Below are 24,141 nucleotides of genomic sequence, written 5' to 3' on the forward strand. Positions count from 1 at the left end.
GCTACTGTTTTGTCAAAATCCCACATACTGACAACTCAACTAGTTCTTATCAGGGTCAGCTGCCAGTTGTCATATGAGGGTGACTCATGATGATAAGTTACACATGATCATCAGTGATTTCATCACCATTTACTGGACAGGAAAACAAAAAGAACTTTAAAACCAGCATGGTCACCAATAGGTGATTGATTAGGCTATTCAACATGTAACCACCCCGACACAGAGGGGATAAGTGATTCACTTCTGATGCTTTTACTGTTTCACCACTGGGCAACTTTTCAGTGTCATTCAAAGTTCTCCATTACTGAATTCTTTGACCACCCATTGCAGTTTATTATAGACCCACATTCTTTTAGGTGGTCTCACAAGTAGGTTACCTGTGTGCACTGATGTAGTGGATGGGGTTTAGTTGCTCTGCTTTAGTGCCCAAAGGCAAGAAACAGCACTGGTTCTACAGGAACATATAGAGTCCCTCCTAGCCCAATTTGTAGGGACAATAACATCACACAACTACACATCTCTGCAGATTCTTGGACTTTGTCATTCTAAAATTGACGTGTCCAAATTTGATAAGATAAGAAAATTGCTAGGTCCAAAAATCTTTGGCAACACTGAGGCAAGGAATAGTTTAGATTTCCAGTTAGATTGATGTCTAGGAATGGTTAAATTAGCACATTTTGAACACATACACAAGTTTAGTAAGGGCATTGGCAAAGCATGGGAAAACATCAAATAACAGCCTAAAGGCCATCTCAAAGAACAGAGAATTTAAATGACTGACTTTCTTGAAAAGGAATTTTATGTCTTCAAGTATTCAAACAGTTAAATAAAAAGAGTTCTCAAGATGTACATAGTGAAGAATATACCCACAAATGTATGAATACATGATCCCGTAATCCTGCAAAGATGTGCTACAAAATAATCAAATACTTACAAGACATGATAAAAAAAAAAAAAAAATGCGGCTAAACTAAATGCACAGGGACAGTAGACTTCGGACAGCATACAGTGTAAAACCAACACACCCCAAGGGGGAGAACATAAAGAGAGCAAAAGCTGCAGTTTCCTGCTGTTGATGATGGGAGTAAAAAAGAAAAAGACAAGATGTGTTTTATTTAGTAATCCCTTAATTTTTTGGCAGTGCACAGCATGCACACTACAGTCAAGACAATAGCATCCAGATACAAACTGGTGGTTGACTCCTGAACAGGATGAATCAAGTTTCTAAGGATTTTTCTTTTTTTTTTTGTAATGTGATTGACTTCAATTCAACTTCATGTTAATCAAGATGACTGCTGGTTGCAAACATTGACTTGCATATGTATGTGAGGTCAGGCCAAAATGTTTTGATGCAATGTACTGATTTACACTGAATAATTAAAAAAGGAAGGAAAGAAAAATTAACATGTTATCAAGGCCATTGGTCTTGCAAATCTATATTTTTCAGGGCTGGGGCCACAAAGTCTCTTGCGTTGAACACAACACAGACGTCTCCACATTGTTACAAGAAAATTAGCACCTTTAACACTATGATCCGCTTGGCTCAACCAGTATAAGAATTCTGATGCCGATTGGCCTATCACAGGTTACCATCTAAGCCATGTTAACAAGGCTTCTTATTTTCTGCAAGATGTTCCATAAACTATATGCATGTGTTGTAATTTTCCCTATAGCTTCCTTTGCCACTTGAATGATATACTAATATATGTACATGTAGACACAGCCACAAAACCCTTGAGTCAATGATTAGTTTTGGGGTGAATTCATGCATGTGTCTGTTAAAAAAGTATCTTGGTGTATGAGTACGAGTAATCCTCAACCTTGTCTTTAAACCACATGGGAAAGAACTCAGGTCATTTGATAAGAATTGCACATGATAAAGCTTAATGAACGCTAACAAAATGATCTGCACATTATCAGAGATGAATACATACCTGTACACTTTCTACAATATTTATAATTCACGGTAAAGAACCAATCGAGAAGTGCCATTACTACGATTCATTTGTGTCAATTACAATTACAGTTTTGATTTTTCAATATTTTTTTTTGTTTGTTTTTACAAGCCCACTTCAACAACATGATTCAAATAAACAAATACATGATTGAAACAATAGTTTCATTCTCCAGCCCCTACCCGCAAACACACCCATTTCAGCTTACGCATTGAGTCTGAGGGACTGATCCTCTCTCCGTCGGGAGGAAATGTCAATATCTATCGAGTCCTTGCCCACGATGAGCCGTAGGCGTTTCGCTGGTGGGAGAGGGATGAAGTCATCCTCAAACTCTTCGTTGTCAAAGTAGTCCTCCTCTTCCTCTTCTTCCTCATCTTCTTCTTCCTCCTCCTCCTCCTCTTCCTCCTCCTCCTCTGACGACAGCAAGTCCTCCCCCATGCCTGTCATGCTGTGGCCGCCTGGCTGATGCTCCAGCACCTCACCTGCCTCCCGCTTAACGATGCCCGTGAAAGTGACGTCGTCGCCGTACGCCCGCGGCAGCGGCCCTCTGCCGGCCTTCTCGCGCTTCAGCTGGATCTTTAACTTGGTAGCGCTGTTGTGCCCAGTGTGGCCGTAGCCGTTGTTGAGTTTCGAGGAAGCGTACCCACCTCCTCCTCCTCCGCTACCACCACGCTCCTTCTCATGGTCCTGGCTGAACTTAATGCTGATTTTAGATGAGGAGGAGCTTCCACCTCCTCCTCCACTGCAGGCTCCGAGAGTCTCCACCTCCCCTGGCTCGGCTTTGCTGCTGCTGCTGTCCCTCCTCCTGCGCAGCGTCAGCTTGGGGATACCTGTGCTGTTCTCCAGGATTAGCTGAGCATCGTATCGTGTGATGCGCCGCTTCTTCTTCCCCTTGCCTCGCCGCAGGAGCTTTGCAGCTTTGTTGCCGTTCCGCTGCTGATGCTGCTGGTGCTGGTTCGAGTTCGAGTTCTGGTTCTGGTGCCGGCCGGGGAGACCCAGCTGAACCTTCCCGCAGTCAGCCACGTCAGCGTGCCGCAGGTCCGTCACGCCGTCCTGGAGGAAGGCCTCGCCGTACGGCGCCCCGCTCTCCTCTAGTTTGGGCGTCCGCCTGCGGCGCGGGCATGTGCCCTTGCGTGGGCAGTGTGCCTCCAGACTGGGCATGTTCACCTGCTGGGGGCCAAGTGTGCCCTTGTGGTCCTCCTTCGTCACCTCCGATTTAGGAACCACCTCGCCCTGGGGTGAGCTCTGGCTAGGGGAGGAACCATGTCCATAAAAACCTCCGCCACTGCCAGCATTCTCCTCAGAGCTGATGGAGGTCCTGGTTGACCTTCGAGTCCTGTATGACAAGGGCAAGTGGTCCTTGCGAGCTCTGGTGCCTTTTGGCAAGCTCTGATTGTTGTTTTCCTTTGCCGCCTTACGAGCGGAGCTGCCCTTGATAGCCAACCCCTGTGCTGAACCGCGACGTATGGTGTCCCTCTTGGGAGTGTCCTTGTGACTGACGGCAGCTGTTCGGTTAGTGGACTTTGCCACTGGCCCTTGAGAATGTGTCCTTAATTTAAGCAAAGGCGTCTTGGCAGGCTTTGATATTAGTCTCTTTGGTAAACTGGAGCAGTCTGGGGAACGTAGTTTGGAGGATGAGGTAGGTGCTGGAGTGCTGAACAAGGATTGCCTTGTTGACTTTTTAACACTAGACTGGGATGTCCTCTTCCTTAAAGCTAGGGACAGAAAAGTGAGGAAACAAACAGAAAGTCTGGTCAAATCAAAAATAAGCTGACAAACATGGATAGCGTGCTTATAACAGTTCCTGGATAAATATGTCTTCTAAATATTTTCAAGTTCAAGTTCAAACAGCTTAAAGGTCATATGCGCTTACTGCAATGAAATTCTTACATTACGGTCTCTGTTCTGTATGACAAGTCTCTATTTACGGCAAAAGTTAAAAAGGGAAGACACTACACAAATCAATATGCTTCTCTCCTCACATACATTTTCCATACTTACCCCTTCCGCAGGCTTCCTTATACACACATGCATGCATCATTATTTAAATACAGTGGGGGATAAGCAAATTGAGCCATGTGTGTGTGAGAAACTGAACTTTACCATTCTCACTGCCTCATTCACGTTGCACCGCAAGTGCAGACACGAGAGAATGAGACTCATTCGTTCACACACACACGCACACACTCCCCCACAGCGTCCCTCTTTGATTGTAAAATGTTTTGTGTGTGGTGTAAAGTGTTGCATGTTCTGTGGGCTATGTGTTATTCAAGGGATGTACAGTACAGCGGGTTTTATTGTTGGTGTCGGGTGTTTGCCGCCGGTTTGGTGTTCGTTCACACAGCAAACCAATTGTTTGGTTTGGCGCGATTTCGCTCATTCATTCACTCATTACAACGTCATTACCAACTTCATTCTTATCAATAACAATTACATAGTGTGGTACCCACTAGCTTGTCTACCATTTGCCATATTATATCATCTTTATAGTGGCCATAATCTGGTTAACGCATAAATCTACTCACAACACTTCCTGACACTCCTACTCTGTCACTGTCCCATTGCAGAAGCGCGCTCCGCGCCGGGACCGGTCCTTATAAACATTCTGCAGGGGTAGGGAGCAGGGCATTATGCTACAGGGGTGTTTAGGATATTCTTTTGGTTGTATTGTTTCTTTATGCGTTGTGGTTATGCACGTATTTATAATGGACGTATGTTTTGTTCATTATATACTTTTCTGTTGTTTTCTATATAATTGTTATGTTGATTTATGTTATGTACTATTGAGCCATATTTTGAGTGCTTCCCTGGTTCAATGGTGTGCCTCAATCATCCCCATACGTGCCATTTGAGAGTAATAGCTGGGGCTATTTAATGGGGTAGCTCAGTTCCCATTGGGTGCGTAGTAGGTGAAGGACTCTCCTGTTGTGAGGCAGAGTAAGTGTATTATGCTGATACTTCGGACTGTGCATTGTTTGTGCCATTTTTGTTTGTTTTTGGTAGGGAAAAGTATTTTGTTTATTAGTGTTGCTATTTTTGAATACGCTGAAAAATAAATAATTGGAGTTAACAGAACCTACATCCACCTCTCCTGCAAGTGCCTTTTTCTCCATTTCCACCTAACTCACAACCCAACACGTGGGTTGACCGCCCAGTCGCTCATAGTGTGCAAGTACTATATTAGGATTGGATTAGCTATTGATTAGTCATATTTGTGATAAGACTGAGGTGTAAACATAAAACCAGAAAAGAGAGAATTGTGGTCTCTCTCTGTCACACACACACACACACAGTTTTAGCGAGTTCTTACATGGGTGTGAATTAGGCGTTTCCTGAGAATCTGTGTCCACACTGGAGTGTGCTGATTGGCCGTCAGAGTTTCTGTTTCCCTCCCCCATCTTCTTAAGTCTGTTGAGTCGTTTATCTGTTTCCCTCAGGCCATACTTGCTGTTGATAACTGGAGCCTCCATCGACAGCCCTGGTTTTGTTTTGAATGCCCCTGTGCCACGCCTGTCATGCAAAACATACAGTTGACCAACAGGAGGTTATGTATTGTACAAGAAATAAAGTTTTATTTAGTTTTTTGGTTGGGTTAGATTGAGAAATCCTTTTCAAGGGAACACATCATTGCCATTGAACACAAATCACTGACAAAAGAGAGAAAGTAAATACCGTTCACAAGTGTAGCATTCACAGAATTCGTTGTTTTCCCCAAAGAATCCATCTCCATAGTAACATGAGATCTCTTCCCTTGGTTCGATATCCCTTAGAACCTTAACGCAGGCAGTTGCACGACCCGTTGAAACAAACTGTCACAGAAATAGACCAGTGAGTATAAAGGAGAATATTTTGTTAACATTCAATTTCACCCCCCCCCCCCCAAAAAAAAAAGCAGAACACTGTACACTGACAAGGTTGATGTATAAATATTTTTTGTTCAGAGTTTTTGGTTAAAAAAAAAACTGTTCATACAGTTCAGACCAAGACTAGGGTAAAATATTCATAACATTTCAATCAATGACAAATGGTTTTGAATTACACTAAGAATCCCCCCCCCCCCCCCCCCCCCAACACATTCCAAAAAACAGCACTTTGATAAAACAGTACGGGCCCGTCCCAATACCTCCCCTTCCCCTAGATTTTTGCCCTAACCCTCGTTTTTAGGGTGTCCCATTACTTTAGGGAGCAAGGGGAGTGCTATTTTCCCCTTAAAATCAACCCTCAAAATACAGCCAGGACCGATGCAGGCTTAAAACAAAATGGGAGATGAAATTACCTAGGATACCATGCGAGCTCAGTGAGCCGGCCACATTTTTCAACCAAGATGGCTGACACCACTGGAAAGGAACAATTGCATTGCTCATATATTTTCGCAAATAAGCATATTCATTTCGAAATATGTTGGAATATGCTAGTTTGATGCAAATCCTGTCTGGCGAGTTTTGAACTCTTTTGAGAGAGTCTGGCCATCGAAAAACATTGTATATCTGATCTGGGTAGTTTCGGCAATATTTAGGATGTGTTCCGCCGTTCTGTTGATTAACCAGACAAAGATAAACCAACACAGCCCACACAACAGTCAACATGACCGCTGGAACCGGCATGTTCCTGAATGAAAATAGTAGAAGGCTACTACCGGTAGACACGTCAACGCTGCACATGACGTAGGTGAGCACGTTCGCTACACTAATTTGCATATAGAGCTGGTAAGTCCCGCCCATCCGCTAAACCCCCAGTGGACCTCTAGATTGAAAAATCGTCAATGCAAGTGAATGTAAGAAAATAATTATTTTCTGGTCCCGTTTGAATTGTGCCATGAATGTGAACATATGTTGTCTGTGAATTTTTAATATAATTTTTCATGTTACGAGTTTGACAGTATATTATATGATTCTTCGGCTATCAGTTGTGGAAAAGACATAACGAGAAAGACTACATGTCGCCTGTGACGTGAGCTAGCTCTAATCGCTAACATTAACTGAGATGCTAGTTTTTGTAACGGCAGGAATAAACACACATGGTAACAAAAATATTCGAAACATGTCTAGCTTCACTCAACACATTAACACTATGATACAGTTTGATTGTAAAGTTGTATGGTTCACTGTGTTCAAAATCGATCTTAATAACCCTCTACATCTCGACCAACTGATGGTTGTTATGGGAAACTAGTTAGCTGTCGTCTAGCGGAAAGTTGTAGTCCACAAAGTGCTCTCACACAAAGTTTAACCGCATCAAACTTCTACCCTCTCAATTGTAGCATTCTTTACACGAAAATTTATATTAAAAATTCACAGACAACATATGTTCACATTCATGGCAAAATTCAAATGGGACCAGAAAATAATTATTTTCTCACATTCACTTGCATTAACGATTTTTCAATCTAGAGGTCCAGCGGGGATAGCGGAAAGGGCGGGACTTACCAGCTCTATAGTGATGTCCCAAATTAGGAAAGATCTTCACCCCCACTTTCCTCGTCGAGGGGACTTTACTGTCGAGGGCAATCAAAAAACCAAGTGGAAGTTTTAAGGGGGGAGAAATGGGATGGGCCCTATATATAACTGGTCATCTATTTAGACCTTACCATAAACCTTAGACCTTGCCGTAAAAATATTGCATTTTGTACAAAGCTAGCAAACTGTAATAAAGGTAATAGGTAACAACAGTCAGATTTTATCATAATTTAAATTAAATGACATACTGCAATGGTAATTGCAAAGACAGGGGTAGCAGTCTTTTTTATACAAGCAATGCAAGGTGTTTTATAGAGATTGAAAGATTCCAAATAGTGGTGTAGATATAAACTAGATCTAAACAATGTTACATGTGTACATATGAAGGCGTCCATGTTGGTTGGTTGTTATATAATGCCCTATTTCTTTTTCATTTGCAAAACGCAACCTCCAAATTTAGTCATAACTACCACCACATTGAGTTCAGTTCACATTACATAAAATTAAAAACACTCACCTTGCAATTTGGCCTACAATCTGAAAAGGAAGTGAAGAAAGAATAATTAGATAGATAGATAGATACTTTATTGATCCCCAAGGGGAAATTCAAGATTATCTACCGCATAAGGAATTCAGGTATTTTCAATGTGCTCTTGAGAAACCTACTCTAATATGGGACTTTCTTCAATCAGTCATGGTACACGTTATATTGAAGGTTTTGCAGATAGATATAGTATTGTACTCCTATATCGGTTTTAAAAGGAAGCAAACACATGGAGCATCCTATTTTGTATGACTAAGTACTGAATGTTATGGCAATTACCAGTGGCAATACAACAATATTGTGGTAACCAGAACTATCCTGATGTTCTTCTGATGGAATTTCCCAAATCTGAACTTTGGTCACCTTATTGACATATCCCCTTAGAATATGGCAGCTGTGTAATGTGTGAATTAGTGTATATATTAACGCGCTGTGTGAATCCTCTGTGAAACACACACCATGGTTGATGAAGGCCGCTGGTCCCAGCCAAAGCTGTGCACAGTTCTTTCGTGTGGAGTACATGACGCTAAAGTCGTTTTCCCCATGCCGAAGCAGCAACCTCTCCTCCGCGGCTGTCAACTCAGCGATGCAGCCCACCAGGTATTCAATCTTATCATTCCTCTTCCTGCATGGAGAGAAAAGTCATTTATCTGTATTAAAAACATTGCTTGTACAATTTGTGTGCAACACAAGAACATTGAAAGGTAAACAGGATTATATGTGATATGACAGATTTGTGGCTTGTAAATAAGGAAACCCAATCTGATTGCACATTTACTATTTGTACTACAAAACCCAAAAAAGGACCTGGACTTGCATGTATTTGTCAACTAGAAAAGATAATGCATGTATTTTTTCCTTCCCCTTAGACACATAGTTGGGACTGGCGATAAGAGAGGTAATCAACAAAATAGGTGCATTACCATTCCTTTGTTGCTACAATTTTGGCTCCGTTTTGTTCTGAAGAGTACCGGTTACACGGCAAAATTTCAAAGCCGCTGTCTGTGGCGAACATGCGCAGATAAACATGTACCTGTTCCAAAAACAAGAAGGGCAGTCCTTCCTATTCAGTTCACGGTTGGAGGTATATTTACAACGTAACCCTACACACATACAAATAATGTATTACATTGATTAATTGGAAAAAGCATTACATGTTCTTTGAAGAGTTTTTCCTGGGTCTTGTTCTTATTTGGAAAGTAAGGTTTTGTCCCATCTCCTGATGTCAATGCTTGAAAGGCTTTCTCTATGTCATCGTGCTTTTTGTAACTCTCAATCATACCCTTCAGTTCCACTAGTCTGGATGCCTTGAGAGGCCGAAACCTAGAAGAAAAACGTTTGATAGCCAGTCAGATGTAGCACATACATACACACACACATACACACACACTTACTTAATCATTGACGACTTCATAATTTATCACCTATTTATAGCATATTATAAAGCTTAATGCAAATTAACAATACAACACACTTGTCTGATATGAGTGCATTCTTTTTGAAACAATACCAATAACTAAATCAAAGGATAAATCCTTTCAGTCATACTCTACTTCTCAAATGCAACCTGACACACCATTACAACATCTGATAGAATTGTGCTCCAGTAGGGGTTTTAAGTCCAGGCAATCTGTGAGAACATTTCACCCAATTGCGCCCAATTTCACTCAATTGCAATTTCAATCAATTGCACCAGAAATTATTGTTGTTGTATTCAGTTCATGAAATCTTCCCATATCACACAACAAAAGTCCATGAAAATCCAAGTGGTGGAACACTGTCAAAATTGGCATCATAAAGACTAACACTTATTGCACTTATGTGTAGAGAGGGTGAAGGGAATGGGGGAATTGGCTATGGCTTCCGGATTGATTTTGAGGGCCACCAAGTGGCGCTAATAACCGTTATTGTCCAAGTCCAAGTACCAAGTTACAGAAACATCAAAAAGAAACAACCTTGACCTTACATATGTTGTGATTGTTCGTAGGAATATTAATAATATTAGTAGAAGTTAGCCTGACATAGCCATACTCAATTCTATACAGAATATGAGTCTGATACTGCATGATCAGGACATGATTATGGGGCGCGTTTTTAAAGTTATTGTCAATATCTTCTAAAACAGATGCAATAGTGAAATCTAAATGTCTAGCTTCTCTAGCAACCGGCTTTTTGTTGAAAACAAAATCAACCAAAGCGCGCTTAGGTGACTTGATAGACTGGTCTGTCCATAATCGTATAAAGCACACCCAGACAATTTGATTGGTCCAGCCCAAATTTCCAGGTTTCAAATTTTGTGGGCAGGGTTAAATAAAAAAGTAACAATGAGAGATGGCTGGAGAATGCGGGAGTCAGCAAAGTGCTTTGACTGGCAGTTACTGAAAAGAACACACTGCAGTGGCCTTTGACTTGTATTAGTATTATCATAATCATCCTCCTCCTCATCAAAATGTTGTAATTGCTTTTGACTTTTAATAGGCCTTTAACTTTTGCAACTTTTACACTAGTTTTGATATTGTGGAAATTGAAAATTGTTCTATTTCATCTGTGATTTGAGTTGGTTTGGCTAGGTTTGTCAACAATATCAATCTGACGTGTCCACAAATTAGAAAATGTTTAAACCAAATAATCCAAAATAAGTCCTGCATGAGTCTCTGCAGAAAATAAATCCTGCTTCTCAATTTCTCTTCACCCCCTGCTCTAGCAACTCACAGCTCTCTCAGTGTGTGTGGGTGTGTGTGCGTGTGGGTGTGGGTGTGTGTATGCAGGAGTGTGTACAGAAGTATTAAAGGTCTAGTGGCAATACAGATAGGCTACATCTCTGGGAAAGGAATACAACATTTGAAAGTGATCAGGTCAGTTTTTGTTGTTATACAACACAGGGGTATACTAATCCTCAGATACAGTTGGAAATGCCTGCTCTTCCTCACTTCGCCCATCTCTAGCATCAGTAAGTAGCGAGTCATCTACCGAAGTGTAAACCAGTCTAGTTTAAGTTAAAGTTTAGCTGCAGTATATGTAGCAGACGCTTGCTGGTCGTGCATATATTAATATTTTCATGATTGCTGATGCAAGTACATTTTTGTGTGTTCAAGTAAATTATGCTAGGCCTTCAACAATTATAGGCTAGCTGACATTCCTTACACTTTCCCATAATATTTTTTGCTGTTTCTGAAATGACGGGCAATTTTTGGAATAATTTAATTTAGTGACATTTTTTCTCTACTTTGACTTTTTGCATTTGCTGTTAATTTAACTTCATGAAATAAGCAATGGTTCATCATTGTTCTCTGTAGCTTTGATAAACTTGATACTCCCAAACTCTCTATCTCCATCACCATCTCACTCTTGTTTCTCTCAGTTTCCTAACCATGTCCTGAATCCCAAAAGCTTTGATTGATGGTGTCTTTTCATTTTTGTCTATAAGTTGAAATAGGACTGTCAAATGTCAGGCTATTTAGAGAGTTCACGTCAAATTTATATTAGAAAAATGACTAGAAAACCTGTTGGCACCTCTTTGTAACATCCGAAATCGTATCCCTATGAACCTGACAAACGCAAATCACACCCATTCTTCTCTGTTCAATTGCTCAACTAATATACTGTACTGATCACACAGATATCACACCTATGCCATGAGAAACCGGGGCAACCTGAGCTTTCCAGTGGTCACTGATCTTAAGTAACCTAGCCAAGGACTCCAGTGCTCCCCAACCTGAAGGGATTGTAGGGGTGTAAGCTGCACAAATACTCTTCATCCAGAAATTGCAGGCCCCTCTGATGAAGACGACAGGCAAATACATTTGTTTGTATAAGTGACACAGTGTGTCTGTGACTTTCAGTTGAGTTGCTGTGTCTCTCAACGATGCTTGGCAACCATTCTGATAGAAGAAATATATTTATTGGCAGAAGAATGATTATCTGTGAATAAAACTTTACATGTCTCGATGCTGTGCAATTATTTTTTGAAATCTTGCCAGTTATGTAGTAACCGTTTTAAAAAAGCAATAAGCCACTCAAGTCCGTTTTAGGCACTCTGCTAAAATCACTGGAACCTACGGCCTCTCTGGGTTTATTGCTTAATTCTACATCATTCTAATTACAGTTTTGTCAGTATTTACTTAAGGATAATTTAAGGGCAGCCGTGGCCTACTGGTTAGCGCTTCGGACTTGTAACCGGAGGGTTGCCGGTTCGAACCACGACCAGTAGGCACGGCTGAAGTGCCCTTGAGCAAGGCAGCTAACCTCTCACTGCTCCCCGAGCGCCGCTGTTGTAACAGGCAGCTCACTGCGCCAGGATTAGTGTGTGCTTCACCTCACTGTGTGTTCACTGTGTGCTGAGTGTGTTTCACTAATTCACAGATTGGGATAAATGCAGAGACCAAATTTCCCTCACAGAATCAAAAGAGTATATACTTAACTTAACTATAATTGATAGATAGATAAATACATAAATACTCATTTTAACATATTTCCACCAACTTTTCAGACCTTATTTTGCCAAGACTATTTAGTGACCCCTTGTGGAAGTCAGACACACAGACCTGGTGTTCATCTTGTGCGTCTGGAAGCCCAGGTAAGGGTCCAAGATCAGGCTGGTGCTCACGTCATCATATTCACACAACTCCTTGGCGGTCATTCCAGAGGCTGGAACATGCCGGCGCTCCATGTCAACAGAGGCATTTCCATACCCTACCATCAGAGAAAACAACAGGATGTAACCAGGATGTGTGATTTGAACACTTTGTAGCACTAAAGCACAAGTACTTTGATTCAAATAAACTATATTAATGATGTAGTGTCACTAAAGCACCTTACACAATTTGAGGCCTAAACCAACACAAGTGAATCTGAACCAATATAGAGACGTAATGGGTATGTTTCTATGTGGATGCATTATTTATTTTATTTATTATTTATTTATTTATGTGTCAAGAAGGCATTCATGTCTAACATCAGATTTGGGTCTGGGCACTCACGTCGGCTGGATCTTTTACTGCCAGGGGTCCCCTTCGCTTGACGCAGGTGGGCATGCTGCGTCCTAGCTTTGTTGGAGGGCTGATGGCTAGAGAACCTGCTGCCATGTCTCCTGCCATTCAGCACCATGTTCTTGGATTCTCCCATCTACTTCATTCCAGCTGGCAACCTGCTGAAGGTGCATTTAGCCTATGTGTCCTTGGCCCACCATGTGGTCTGGTGCAAAAGAAAGAGGTTTGCTGTGAAGATGTCAGATCTTTTTCTTTCTTAAGTGAACAGGTGTGTATGTCACGGAGAGTGCAGTCTTCAGCAGTACTCGGCTACGGTTGGCAACTGTAAACAGAGATATAGCTGATGTAGTAGATGGACGCTGATGAAGTTTACTGTATTTAGCAAGTTCACACTAATGCCAATCCAACTCTGACCAACATTCTGAATCAATCCATTCATGCCTGTTATTCTGTCATAGTTACAGTTATTTCAACATTGAAATCATAAATAACATTCACGCAATAAGACAATGTTTTATTTCAATTAACATTTTCGAAACGGACAACAAATGCGTTTACTAGGCAACTCGAGACTATATGCCTAGACTGCCACCTCCTGGCCGTCAGGGAAACTGAATTACATCGATTTTTTACGTTAAATCCAGTTTATCACTAGGAATCATAAACACACATTCAGGATGTAAATTCATTTAGAACTTTCCACAAGTATAACTTGTTCATAACCCAGAGTGGAGCGTGGTTCATCCAAGGCAAAGACTTGAGTTTAATGCTGAATAAGTGTGCTAATGATAACCTAGATGGTTGGTAGATGCATAGTTTGACAAGCTGTTGTTTATCTATCAACCGTGGATGTGCAACACAAAAAAACTCACACAATTTAAAGAACTGATGTCACCAAATAAACGCGTTCGCTAACAAGGGATAAGACTCTGCAATACGAAATAACAATTTAAAGATCACTAGTAGCGTGCTGGCTAACTATCTAGCTCGCTATGTTTTCAGAAATTGTAAACATTCAAGCCAGTTAGCATTTAACTAGGCTAGCTAGCTAAACGGCTAGTTACCCTTTAGGACAATGGAGCTAAATTGCTACCTAACGTCAACGGTGGCTTGACATCAGTAGTTTGTAACAGCATCGGCCACCGATTATGGATATCAAACAAGCACCACGGGAACACTGGCTGTTTATATTCTGGTCACTGTCAGTTACTCTTCTGGTAATTGCTTCAATAATACTCAACTGGGCACAGGGCCCAGAGTACGAAACCAAGCTACCAGCTAGCCAACTAGAAGCTAGACCCAAATTATGAGACCGTGCTAGCCACCCCGTTTGCTAATAATTTCAGCTAGCTAACGTTACCCGGAAAAAGAATCAAATAAAGGAATTATCTAGCCGATTAGACTGATCTGTAAATTTAATACTCACTTTACTGTTTTTCCTGTGTTATAAACAACACGTCCCAAATACCAGTGGGTCTGAAAACATCCTTTATAAAAAAATGCCATGGGACACAAAAATTACCAGAAAATTAACATTAAAATTCAAGATGGCTGCCAACTCTGGCTAAGAAAGATGGGACTACCTCCGCGAGCAACAGACCCGATGTTTTTGCATGGAATACGGCCTGCGATTTGTAATTCGGCGCTTGAAAGGGATTGAAATGTATTATTTTTTTAAAATAAAAGCCAAATATGCATTGAGATACGACGAAATAATGGTCAATAATGTATATATCGGATGTAAACAAGAAACGCGTCTGACTTTCAGTTTAAATGCCTTTATAGGCTAGTTTGCTAGCTAGCTAGCAGGAACGGAGAAATTGCAGCCAACCAGCGACGGGGGACACGATGAAGGTAGCCACCTCGTTGAAACATCTGTACATTATTGTTAGGCTATAATCCACCTGGCTCCACGAGTTTTTAGCTTATTCTTTGAATTGGCCTATTTGAAGAGAACAGTTATTGGTCACCATTGCCATTTAACACAGCACACTTTTTTAGGGTTGCAAAATATGATACTTTATGACGCTTAAAATGATACAAAGCTGTATTAGTATTCCAAGTTGATTCATAATTGGGGGCCAAGCAGCGAAGCTGACTCCAACATTGAGTTAGAAGTTTAACATTGAGTTAGAAGTTTTTCCTATTATTATTCTGCCATTGGAGTCTATTGGCAGCCCATAGAACGCCTGGCTAAAAAGTTCAGATTTCTTGGCAGAAAGTTTCGGGACACTCCACTGACCACTCAAACTTATTTACGGACCTCTAAACCCAGCCATCTAGCGCCACCAACAGGTCAAAATCTGGCAGAAAATTGAACCACTGGGTCTAAAGTTGTGAAATTTGCTACACTGATTCAGCACTGTCCCATGACCACCCTCACCAATTTACAGAACTCTATGCCCAACACTCTAGCGCCACCAATGGGTCAAAACTGGATTGCATTAACGCATGTGACCATTGAACGGTGCATCCGATTTTCACAAATCAGGCACTGTTGGAATCCCTGGACTGGAGAGGGAGTTAAGTCATTTAGAGACGAATGACCGCGTCGCAGGAAGTGCATCATAACAATGGGACGCCAGACCCTCTTGTAACAGCTGTACTCAGTGATACTGCAGACGTAGAAGTAGTTAGAAAATAAGGCAGAAAAACGACAAGTTTCCTCATGCTGCTTCCTTATGTTGGAATGTGCAAAAATGTACAAACAATCAAGAGGATGCCTTCTTGTATGTGATTTCTGCAACAGTGATACTGCAAACAGGTTGATAGTCTACTGTTGATTTATATGCTGTAGCCTAAAGCATGTCACACAGTAGCCTAGCCTACAGAAAACACTCATTGATGTGATATAATGATAACTTGTATGCCTACAATGGTTTATTAAACATCATAGTCATTTATTTAGTCAGTCATCATGTTCATGTTAATGAATAGGAAGGACACCTAAACGATAGCCATAAACCAAAATTTCGCGCAGTATCTGCCGTGAGTCCCTATGCGTGAATCACGAGCTCCTTCCAGCTGACTGGCTGATCTCGTGGACAGTCAGTCGCGATCGATTATTTAATAAATAAATGTGAATTACGAATAATAATAAAAAGCTTCTACCTAATATGACTCTTTTTTCCATGAACTGTAAAAGAAAACACATTTTTTCCAGCTGTATACTCCATAAAGAGTAAAGTTAATTATGTACTTATTTCCGGAATTGACGTCACTTCCTGGACTCGTCTGAGGCTGGTCTAATGGGTCTGAGGTCTCTCAATGACTTAACCCCTACTGCTAAGTTCAATGACTCCTATTATGTCACGTTCCGCCATATTGGACCTCCGCCATATTGGATTTAGTCCAAACTCTACGAAAAGTTTCAGCGGTTACAAATTTCATCCGATTTTCACAGAACTTGGCGGAGATGATCTTCTGCCCGAGCCGCACAAACGATACTTGTCAGATTTTTCAATTTCATTTTTGTTTGCCCGTGACAAATCAAATATGGTGATGAAGCCGCCAAACAGGAAGTGGACTAACATCTCTGTGACGCTTTGAGTTAACATAACAAAACTCGATACCATTAGTCAGGACACTGTCCCAATCACTCACATCATTTTTTATGCATATACATTGAACACTCTAGCGCCACCACCAGTTCAATGCTGGTTACAAATTTCATCCGATTTTCACAGAACTTGGCGGAGATGATCTTCAGACCGAGCCGCACAAACGATACTTGTCAGATTTTTTAATTTCAAGTTTATTTGCCCGTGACAGCCAATCACACATGGCGACGATGCTGCCTAACAGGAAGTGGGCTAACATCTCGGCTATGCTTTAATGTATGAAGTCCAAACTTGGTACAGGGACTTGGTATCTGATTGTGAGGACGCACTACGAAATTGGCATCATGTGGCCTCTATAGGGGGCGCTGTAATACAGGAAGTGAGCTTGTATCTCAGCAACGCTTCGGTGTAAAAAGTCCAAACTTGGTATAAGGACCTGTTACCTGATTATGATGACGCACTAGGAAATTGGAATCCTTTGGCCTCTATAGGGGGCGCTGCAATACAGGAAGTGAGATCCTATCTTAGCAACGCTTCGATGTATGAAGTCCAAATTTGGTACAGGGACTTGTTACCTCATTGTGAGGACACAGTAAGAAATTGGCATAATTTGGCCTCTATAGGGGGCGCTGTAATACAAGAAGTGGGCTCACATCTCAGCAACACTTTGGTGTATGAAGTCCAAACTTGGTAGAGGGACATGGTAGCTGATTGTGAGAACGCACAAGGACATTGGTGTAATTTGGCCTCTAGGGGCGCTGTAACAAAGTAAATGAGCTTAGTTCTCAGCCATTCTTTATCCAATTGCAATCAAGCTTGCTGTGAGTGCTTGCTCATGGCATGGCAATGCCATTCCTGCTATAGCGCACTGCTTGGCCCCCACATTGCTGCTTGCAGCTATATTTTAAATTGTTACAGTGTAGCCCTCATGTCATTTTGAGGCCATCACAGCAGACATACAGCTTGCTGTAAAGTCTGCTGTGATGGACTCAAAATATTTTTTTGCACGATTTAAACACGAAATTAACGTAAAATGTATTGTGTAACAAAAAAACATTATTATCATAGCCCAAATATGGTTCAATATTAAATAAGTTTAGGGAAACTATGTAGTCCCCTGTGTGCACACACAAATTCACTTCTAATGTTACACACCATCTTGTGTGAGTGAGAAGCACATTGCGGGAGAAGTGCGAATGTGGTGCGCACGCTCGAAAAGTTTCAAAGGTTCTTAATTTACAACGTAACAAAAACATGTAGGCTCTTCTTTTCGTCATATACCAGTATACTGACCATAGACATAATATACATAGACGCCGCATCGACCGCTACTCCTTACTAGCGCTGACGAGATTTGGAGCCGCCATCTTGGACCGGTCATCCACTCCACTCGGTGTAATCTGTTTGGCCGGTGAGATGAGCTGTCAGCGCACTTAATTAATCATATCTCACTGAATACCGAACAGATTCTCACGCGGTTTTTTTTGCTGCAAAGGTCATACATGTAGCTATGATACAGGACACATGATTTAGCGTATTTTAATATTCATAGTGGGTTTAACAGTAATAGAATATTCTGATATATGATATAAAGTGACCTGACGTCCGATATTAAAACTGGGAACATAATCCATGTTTGACAGCATAGACAAAACTAGTTTGATACAAGTTTAATGAGTTAAATATAGTTCACAGTTGACAGAAAAGTTCCATCAACAGCATTATTCACAGTCCACAGAAAGGTTCCATAAACATTTAAGTGAGATCAGTGCCATTCAGACATCTGAGGGGTATTCCAAGTAGGCCTATGTGGTTTAGTGACAAACTTGGGTAAATTGACTCAGAATAAGTTGTAAACCTCCCAGTAGAAAAGCTGTATGATACAGGAAACATGGTTGTGTGTATTTTAATATTCATAGTGGGCTTAACAGTAATAGAATATTCTGATATATGATATATTATAAAGTGATGACATCCAATATAAAAACTGGGAACATAACTAATCCACTTTTGACAGCATAGACAAAAACTGGTTTGATACAAGTTTTAATGAGTTAAATTTACAGAAAAAAAATCCATTAACATTTTCAGTTCAGTGCCATCAAAAATAAAGTGATGAACAGACATTGGTGTGGCATAAAGGAAATGGAGTAACTGGGTTCAATATCAACAGCATTTGTTAGACAAGTTCCATAAATATTGTAAAGTGCAAGTTTGTAGGTTTGTTTCTGATCCTTAAAAAACAGACATTGGTTTAGCATAGTAAGTGTAACAGTTCATCAATTCAAGACAAAAAGGTGACTTGTCACTTGTACAGTGTCAATGGGTTCATCAACAGCATCTGTTATTTACAGTTCACAGAAAGGTTCCAGCCCCAATGAAGAGATTAAATAAAAAGGAATTAAGAAACATTTTAGAAACTGCTAAGATCAACCCGTTCATTGCAATCAGTAAAGAACCGGGGAGTGTCTTCACAGGCTCAGTGAGACAGAGTTACCGTCATGCAGTTGGTTCTATGATTTCGACAACTGGTGCATGTCATTTTGTATGTTCCCACCTTGCTAAAATTGCTTGGGTACACTTTGGCTGAGAACAAAAGTGCTTCAGACAGCAGGTGGGCAAATAAGATGGCATAGTAAACTGGGTAAACTCCATAAAAGAGGACTGAGTCAACCAGACGATGGGAAAATGGGACACAGAGTGGTGGTGATGAAGGTGGAGCTCATAAATCAAACATTCAGTCACAGTGTAGCAGATGCCCTGCAGTACTGCAATGAAGAGCTGCACCTTCCTCAGTTCCAGGGGTGTGAGGAGACCGTTCAGTTCATTCACAGTCTTCTTGAACAAGGCAGTTGTTCTGGAGAGATACAAAATAATAAATAAATGAATGAAAAGGAATTTGAGAGGCATCTTATTCTTGTTAGGGTAAATGACATGTGAATAATACAGTGTTGGGCAAGCTACTTCGAAATTTTAGTGAGCTAAACTATCAGTTACTCTGCCATGAATAAAACACTACACAAAACTACCACCCAGTCAAATGTATTAGTAGCCTAACACAAACACGGCAGTAGGCTAGTTCACTACATAGGAAGCTACTTTAAATTGTGCTAATTTCACATGACAAGAACAGTGTAGCTTGTCTGGCTAAGCTACTTGATAAATAAAGAAGTTGAGCTATTGAAAAGTTACTTTATTCAGGAAATAGTGAGGCTACCACCAACACACTTAGGCTACAAGTAGCAGCTAGCGATTGCCCAATAGGCTAGTCTGTGCCACTTGTGTAAAATTCGCCGGCCAAATCTAGTATGATTTATTTCTACAATAGCCTTCTTGTGTCAGTTGTAATCTAAGTCAGTGTTATGGAATATGACTTATCAAGTCTCAGTTCATAGCCGGGTGAACACCGAGTAAACATAGCCTAGCTAGATGGCTACGATTTTCATACAGTAATATCAAAGATTGCTCCTTCTCAGCTGTACAAAATACAATCAATAGTACGGTTATGTTAAATCTTACTTGTGAAAAGTAAATCCCCCGAGTATGGTCCGCCGATTTGAGAAGGAACATGCTGCACAGTGCTGTCATCTTCTGTCTTCTGCTGCAACGCAACGAGGAGTATGACCGGTCCAAGATGGCGGCCGCATTTCTTGTTTCCAGCAGCCAATGCGGCGTCTATGTATATTATGTCTATGATACTGACCGCTAAGGCTTTGATCATAGGGACCACTGAGGGCGCTCTTAGAGTGCCTTTTGAGAAATTGTAGTTGCGGTAGCCTACTAAACGGACCTCTGTCTCTGCAAGTAGGCTATACTGTAGCGCCGACGAGAAGTTTAGGAGACGGGGAGGCTGAGATATTGTTCCAAAAACTCCGGTAATTTTTTATTTTTGTATTTTTTTGCAAACATCATTGACATTACAGAAAATGCAATACTACGACATGCACGGTAATTATTTTCTAAGGTTGTAGCCTACATAGGGCACGGGCAGCAGGAGGTGTCGCCGGTGTCCACTCAAACAAACAGATCACTCTGATAAATCACGCACAAATTTGGCTGAACCAAAATCGCAGAGGAAAGTAATTTGCGTGAACGCATGTTGATGATGTCACGAAAGAAGAAAAACAAATCCTCCTAACCAGGCACAGAAGCACAGAACGTAGGCAACCTGCTAACATATTTCATATCTGAGTTTGCGACTGTCGATTTGCTCTTGACACAGAGAATACGTTGCACATCGAAATGAAGTGTTAAAGTAATGGTCACGATATGGGCACTGTCTATTTAATTTACAAAAAAATAGGTTTCAACCTCTGTTTTGGTTCAATTTTATGATTGCTAATACTATGCTAACGTTAGTCGGCTAGCATAATAAGCTAGGTTGCTAACAGGGTATACAGGTAGCAAGCTAGCTGCAAAAGCTACCAGGGTGCCTTATTTCATCGGCATCATACGAGAAGCTTTTCCAATATTGCTGTGACGATATTCTTATCTCCAAGCTCACTGTAAAGATATGGAAAATGCAAGGGGTAAGTTGCCATCGCCAGTTGTCAAAGGGTTTAAGCCGGCCAGCTAACATTATGCTTTCAGCTTTGTCGGCTTCCTCGATACATCTTTGGTTCCAGTGATGTGCTGTAGAAGGCCTACGCTCTAGATAATCTGAAAGAAATGTTACATTTGTTATGCCAATTTGTATGATGTTCTCCTGCCAAACATTTTGGTTAATCATAGAGGTAGAACAAATGTAGCCTATAGATTGTGGTCAGCTGCCTAAAATGTGTTTGTGATCAAGCTAACATGTTAGTCATCACTGTTTATCTTTTGTTATCAGGAGCAATCAGACAAAGGGAATCTGACTCTGTAAAATCATGACATGGGAGGTCATCAGGTCTACTTCAGGTGAAGCATCATGCCTCCGAGGAAGCGACTCCTTGCTCCCATAGGTGGGAGGAGAAGACTGAAGACTGATGACGATTTCTTCCCCTTCAATCTACTGCCTGTGGAATGTCAGCTGCATGTCCTCTCCTTCCTCAGTGAAGTGGACAAATGCAACTCAGCGATGGTAAGTTCTAGCTGGAGCTGCCTGGTACGATCAGGGAAGCTCTGGAGAGTGGCAGATTTCTCACGCCGTGGAGTTTTCCACATGGGCCAGGAAGGGTTGCTTGTGTCCAACCGGGAATTTGAGCGCTGGAAAGCATGGGTCCACCATTACACCCACCACCTCATATCACGTGGGGCTAGCCTTCTTACCCTCAAAGCCAGCTTTGATCTTGGGGACGAGTGCAATAAGTGGGGGGAACTCCTCTCTCACCTCCTGGAGAATGTTCACTGTAGAGACCTCTGCCATTTAGACCTGAACTGGACATTCACGCTGCTGGAGCCTTTGGATCTACGGGTGAACTCCAGCTCCAGTTCCCACCAGGACAGCATCACCAAGATGGATCAGGTCAGTAACTTTCAGATCCTGCTGGCTAAACTTACCCAGAGCTGTCCAAGGATAACCAAGATGCGCCTCCATTTTGACTGGTCGGAGACATCCGTGTCACTCATCAGTCAGTTCCAGCACCTCCGTGTCCTGGAGCTTAAGTATTTTTGGGTCTTCAAAGGGGTCAGCCCGAGCACCTTGCAGACCTTGACCAAATCGCTGCCCAACCTGAAATCCTTGACTCTCCATGTGCTGGTGCCCCTCAGGAACTTGGGCATCTCCTATACGCTGGAGTCTCTCTCGCTGGAGTTCTTGGACGTCTCCCCCAGCCGAGGCCTGGTCTTTTCTTGCCTCAACCTGCCGGCGCTTCGCGAGCTACGGGCCAAGAAGATTGTGCGTGGCATCACTCTGGACCGCAGGACCAGGCTGAGGATACAGAGCCGGTGGCCTTGCCTTTACCAGGTCCTGCGGGAGGGGACGCCCAAGCTGCAAGCTCTCAACAATGAAAGACTTCTTCCCAACTGGAAAGAACAGACATACAGGGAGCTCACCTCAATCCTGCAGCAGTCCTGCTACTGCCTTCAACATCTAGATAGCTGGCTGTGGTGAACACGGAGTGGCTGTCAACAGCTGGTAGATAATCTCTATGGTTTGCTGTGAAGGACTATGGCTATGTTAATCAAGAGGAACTCTGATTGCATCTATATTCATGTATTTTTTTTAAATAGTGTGTGACCAACCCCTGCTCATTTGGGGCTTTTGCAGAACTCCACTACTGCAATATTGTAGTTTTGCAGTGACAAAGTTCACTCCATATCATTCCTGCTGATAAGATCAAGAATAGAGGGAAATTACATAATGAGATATGTAGGAATTGATGTATATAATTCTGTCACAGAAATTGTTATTCTTTGTTTTGGAATTTAACCTGCAATTTGCCTCAAATTGTTGTGACTGAATTGGAAATTGGGAAGCAATGGAGCAAATGCATTTTTGGTTGAGGTCCAAGCAGTGGTGCTGTGTTTTATTTTTTAAATGATAATTTTATCCGCAGATCATTCCATGACAAAAGGATATGTGTATATGTGGACATTTGTCTTGGATAGTCTGTAATTAGACATATTTGAGAGCGTATTCCTACATAGATACAGATCATTGTGGTACCTTCCTTAACCATTAGAGGTCTCTTTAGGTGGTTTCTGCACTAAAAACACCATGCCTGTAATTTCTCCCTGTGCTGACTTTCCACCAATAACAATTCCTTTAATGGATATTTGACTGATTTCTCAGAAAAATGAAACTTGATTTACTGAAGATTATAATGGCCACCACAATAAACTGATGTCATTCAACTGTTGTTGATTTGTTTTGTGATTTAATGTCTATGTTTATATGTTATCCAGCATTATCATACAGACAACTGTCTGCATTTGTCTAAACCTATTTGAAGTACAAATGATTTATAATGTCAGAGTTAAGGGCTGTTCACACCAGGAGCGATAATTATAATGATAAATATAACCATGATGATAAAAGCATCATCACTGACCAACGGTGAGAAAAGTCGCTCTTTGTGTTTATGTAGCCTATGTGATGGATTTTTATCTGAAAGTGATCCCCAACAATATCGTTCTTCATGTCATTATAGTTTATGTGTGGACATTGTCAATTATATTAGCTAGAGCAATATGTTTTTGGCGTTATCGTTATAGTTAACGTTCTTGGTGTGAACTGTCCTTCAGTGTGACCAGTCCTATTCATACTAATCACCTGCATGTTATTGGGTTGCTTGCTACAGAAACAGGATTATGACTGACCGATAACCTTGAAGTGAAATATTCCCTTTTATAATTTGACATGAAGCACCATTGTGTTTCAGGAGCATGTGATCCTGAAACATGATCAGTGATATTAAGGAAGTTCCAGGAGAAGTCATGATACATCTCATAAATGCAACATCACAATAGGAGCCACACTGTTGTGGGCTGGTGGCAGTTGTGGCATGTGTGAAATAATTATGAGCTAAATCTCCCCAGCTACCCTCCAGCCTCGTCGGTGAAACACATGCTCCCAGTTTTCCCTCAAAACATAGTGGTCCCCTTGTCAGCGCAGCATAGATCTGTGTAGACTAGTAGAAAGTGGTTTGGGAATGTTGAAAACATTCCCAGGGAGCTCAGTTCCGCTCACCGCCGATACCAGACAGCTGGATTTTT

General features: G+C 41.4%; 2 protein-coding genes across 8 annotated transcripts; one reads left to right on the forward strand and one right to left on the reverse strand.

The window, feature by feature from the left end:
- Window positions 1–777: 777 nt before the first annotated feature.
- Window positions 778–14,797, reverse strand: kmt5b (lysine methyltransferase 5B). 5 transcript variants are annotated; one of them, XM_042110471.1, is made up of 11 exons: window positions 14,527–14,797; window positions 14,370–14,430; window positions 12,935–13,148; window positions 12,500–12,647; window positions 9,110–9,278; window positions 8,879–8,988; window positions 8,414–8,580; window positions 7,929–7,948; window positions 5,628–5,764; window positions 5,266–5,465; window positions 778–3,670 (listed from the first exon to the last, which is right to left on the reverse strand). In XM_042110471.1, exons 3-11 carry the CDS (start codon window positions 13,077–13,079, stop codon window positions 2,160–2,162), a joined length of 2,607 nt encoding a protein of 868 aa, XP_041966405.1. In that variant the 5' UTR covers window positions 13,080–13,148; window positions 14,370–14,430; window positions 14,527–14,797; the 3' UTR covers window positions 778–2,159. The 5 variants fall into 5 exon arrangements, with proteins under 5 accessions (XP_041966405.1, XP_041966402.1, XP_041966403.1 ...); XM_042110468.1 differs by having other exon boundaries at window positions 12,935–13,265; window positions 14,527–14,796; XM_042110469.1 differs by having other exon boundaries at window positions 14,370–14,797.
- A 5,428-nt stretch (window positions 14,798–20,225) lies between these two features.
- si:dkey-12e7.1 (uncharacterized protein LOC557553 homolog) lies at window positions 20,226–23,285 on the forward strand. 3 transcript variants are annotated; one of them, XM_042111129.1, is made up of 2 exons: window positions 20,226–20,378; window positions 21,335–23,285. In XM_042111129.1, the coding sequence occupies exon 2, from the start codon at window positions 21,413–21,415 to the stop codon at window positions 22,535–22,537; it is 1,125 nt and encodes a 374-aa protein (XP_041967063.1). In that variant the 5' UTR covers window positions 20,226–20,378; window positions 21,335–21,412; the 3' UTR covers window positions 22,538–23,285. The 3 variants fall into 3 exon arrangements, with proteins under 3 accessions (XP_041967063.1, XP_041967062.1, XP_041967061.1); XM_042111128.1 differs by lacking the exon at window positions 20,226–20,378 and adding an exon at window positions 20,501–20,662; XM_042111127.1 differs by lacking the exon at window positions 20,226–20,378 and adding an exon at window positions 20,502–21,032.
- Window positions 23,286–24,141: the final 856 nt, after the last annotated feature.

This window comes from Alosa sapidissima, chromosome 11 (genome assembly GCF_018492685.1).
Source record: "Alosa sapidissima isolate fAloSap1 chromosome 11, fAloSap1.pri, whole genome shotgun sequence".
Classification (NCBI taxonomy): Eukaryota; Metazoa; Chordata; class Actinopteri; order Clupeiformes; family Clupeidae; genus Alosa; species Alosa sapidissima.

Excerpts from the sequence above, each read along its gene's own strand:
- si:dkey-12e7.1 (XM_042111129.1), top strand. The coding sequence starts at position 21,413 with ATGCCTCCGAGGAAGCGACTCCTTGCTCCCATAGGTGGGAGGAGAAGA.
- kmt5b (XM_042110471.1), bottom strand. The coding sequence starts at position 13,079 with ATGGGAGAATCCAAGAACATGGTGCTGAATGGCAGGAGACATGGCAGC. Across the intron at positions 12,648-12,934 it reads CAGTAAAAGATCCAGCCGAC|GGTATGGAAATGCCTCTGTT; the intron begins GTGAGTGCCCAG and ends CTCTGATGGTAG. Across the intron at positions 8,581-8,878 it reads ATTGTAGCAACAAAGGAATG|GAAGAGGAATGATAAGATTG; the intron begins GTAATGCACCTA and ends CTCTCCATGCAG.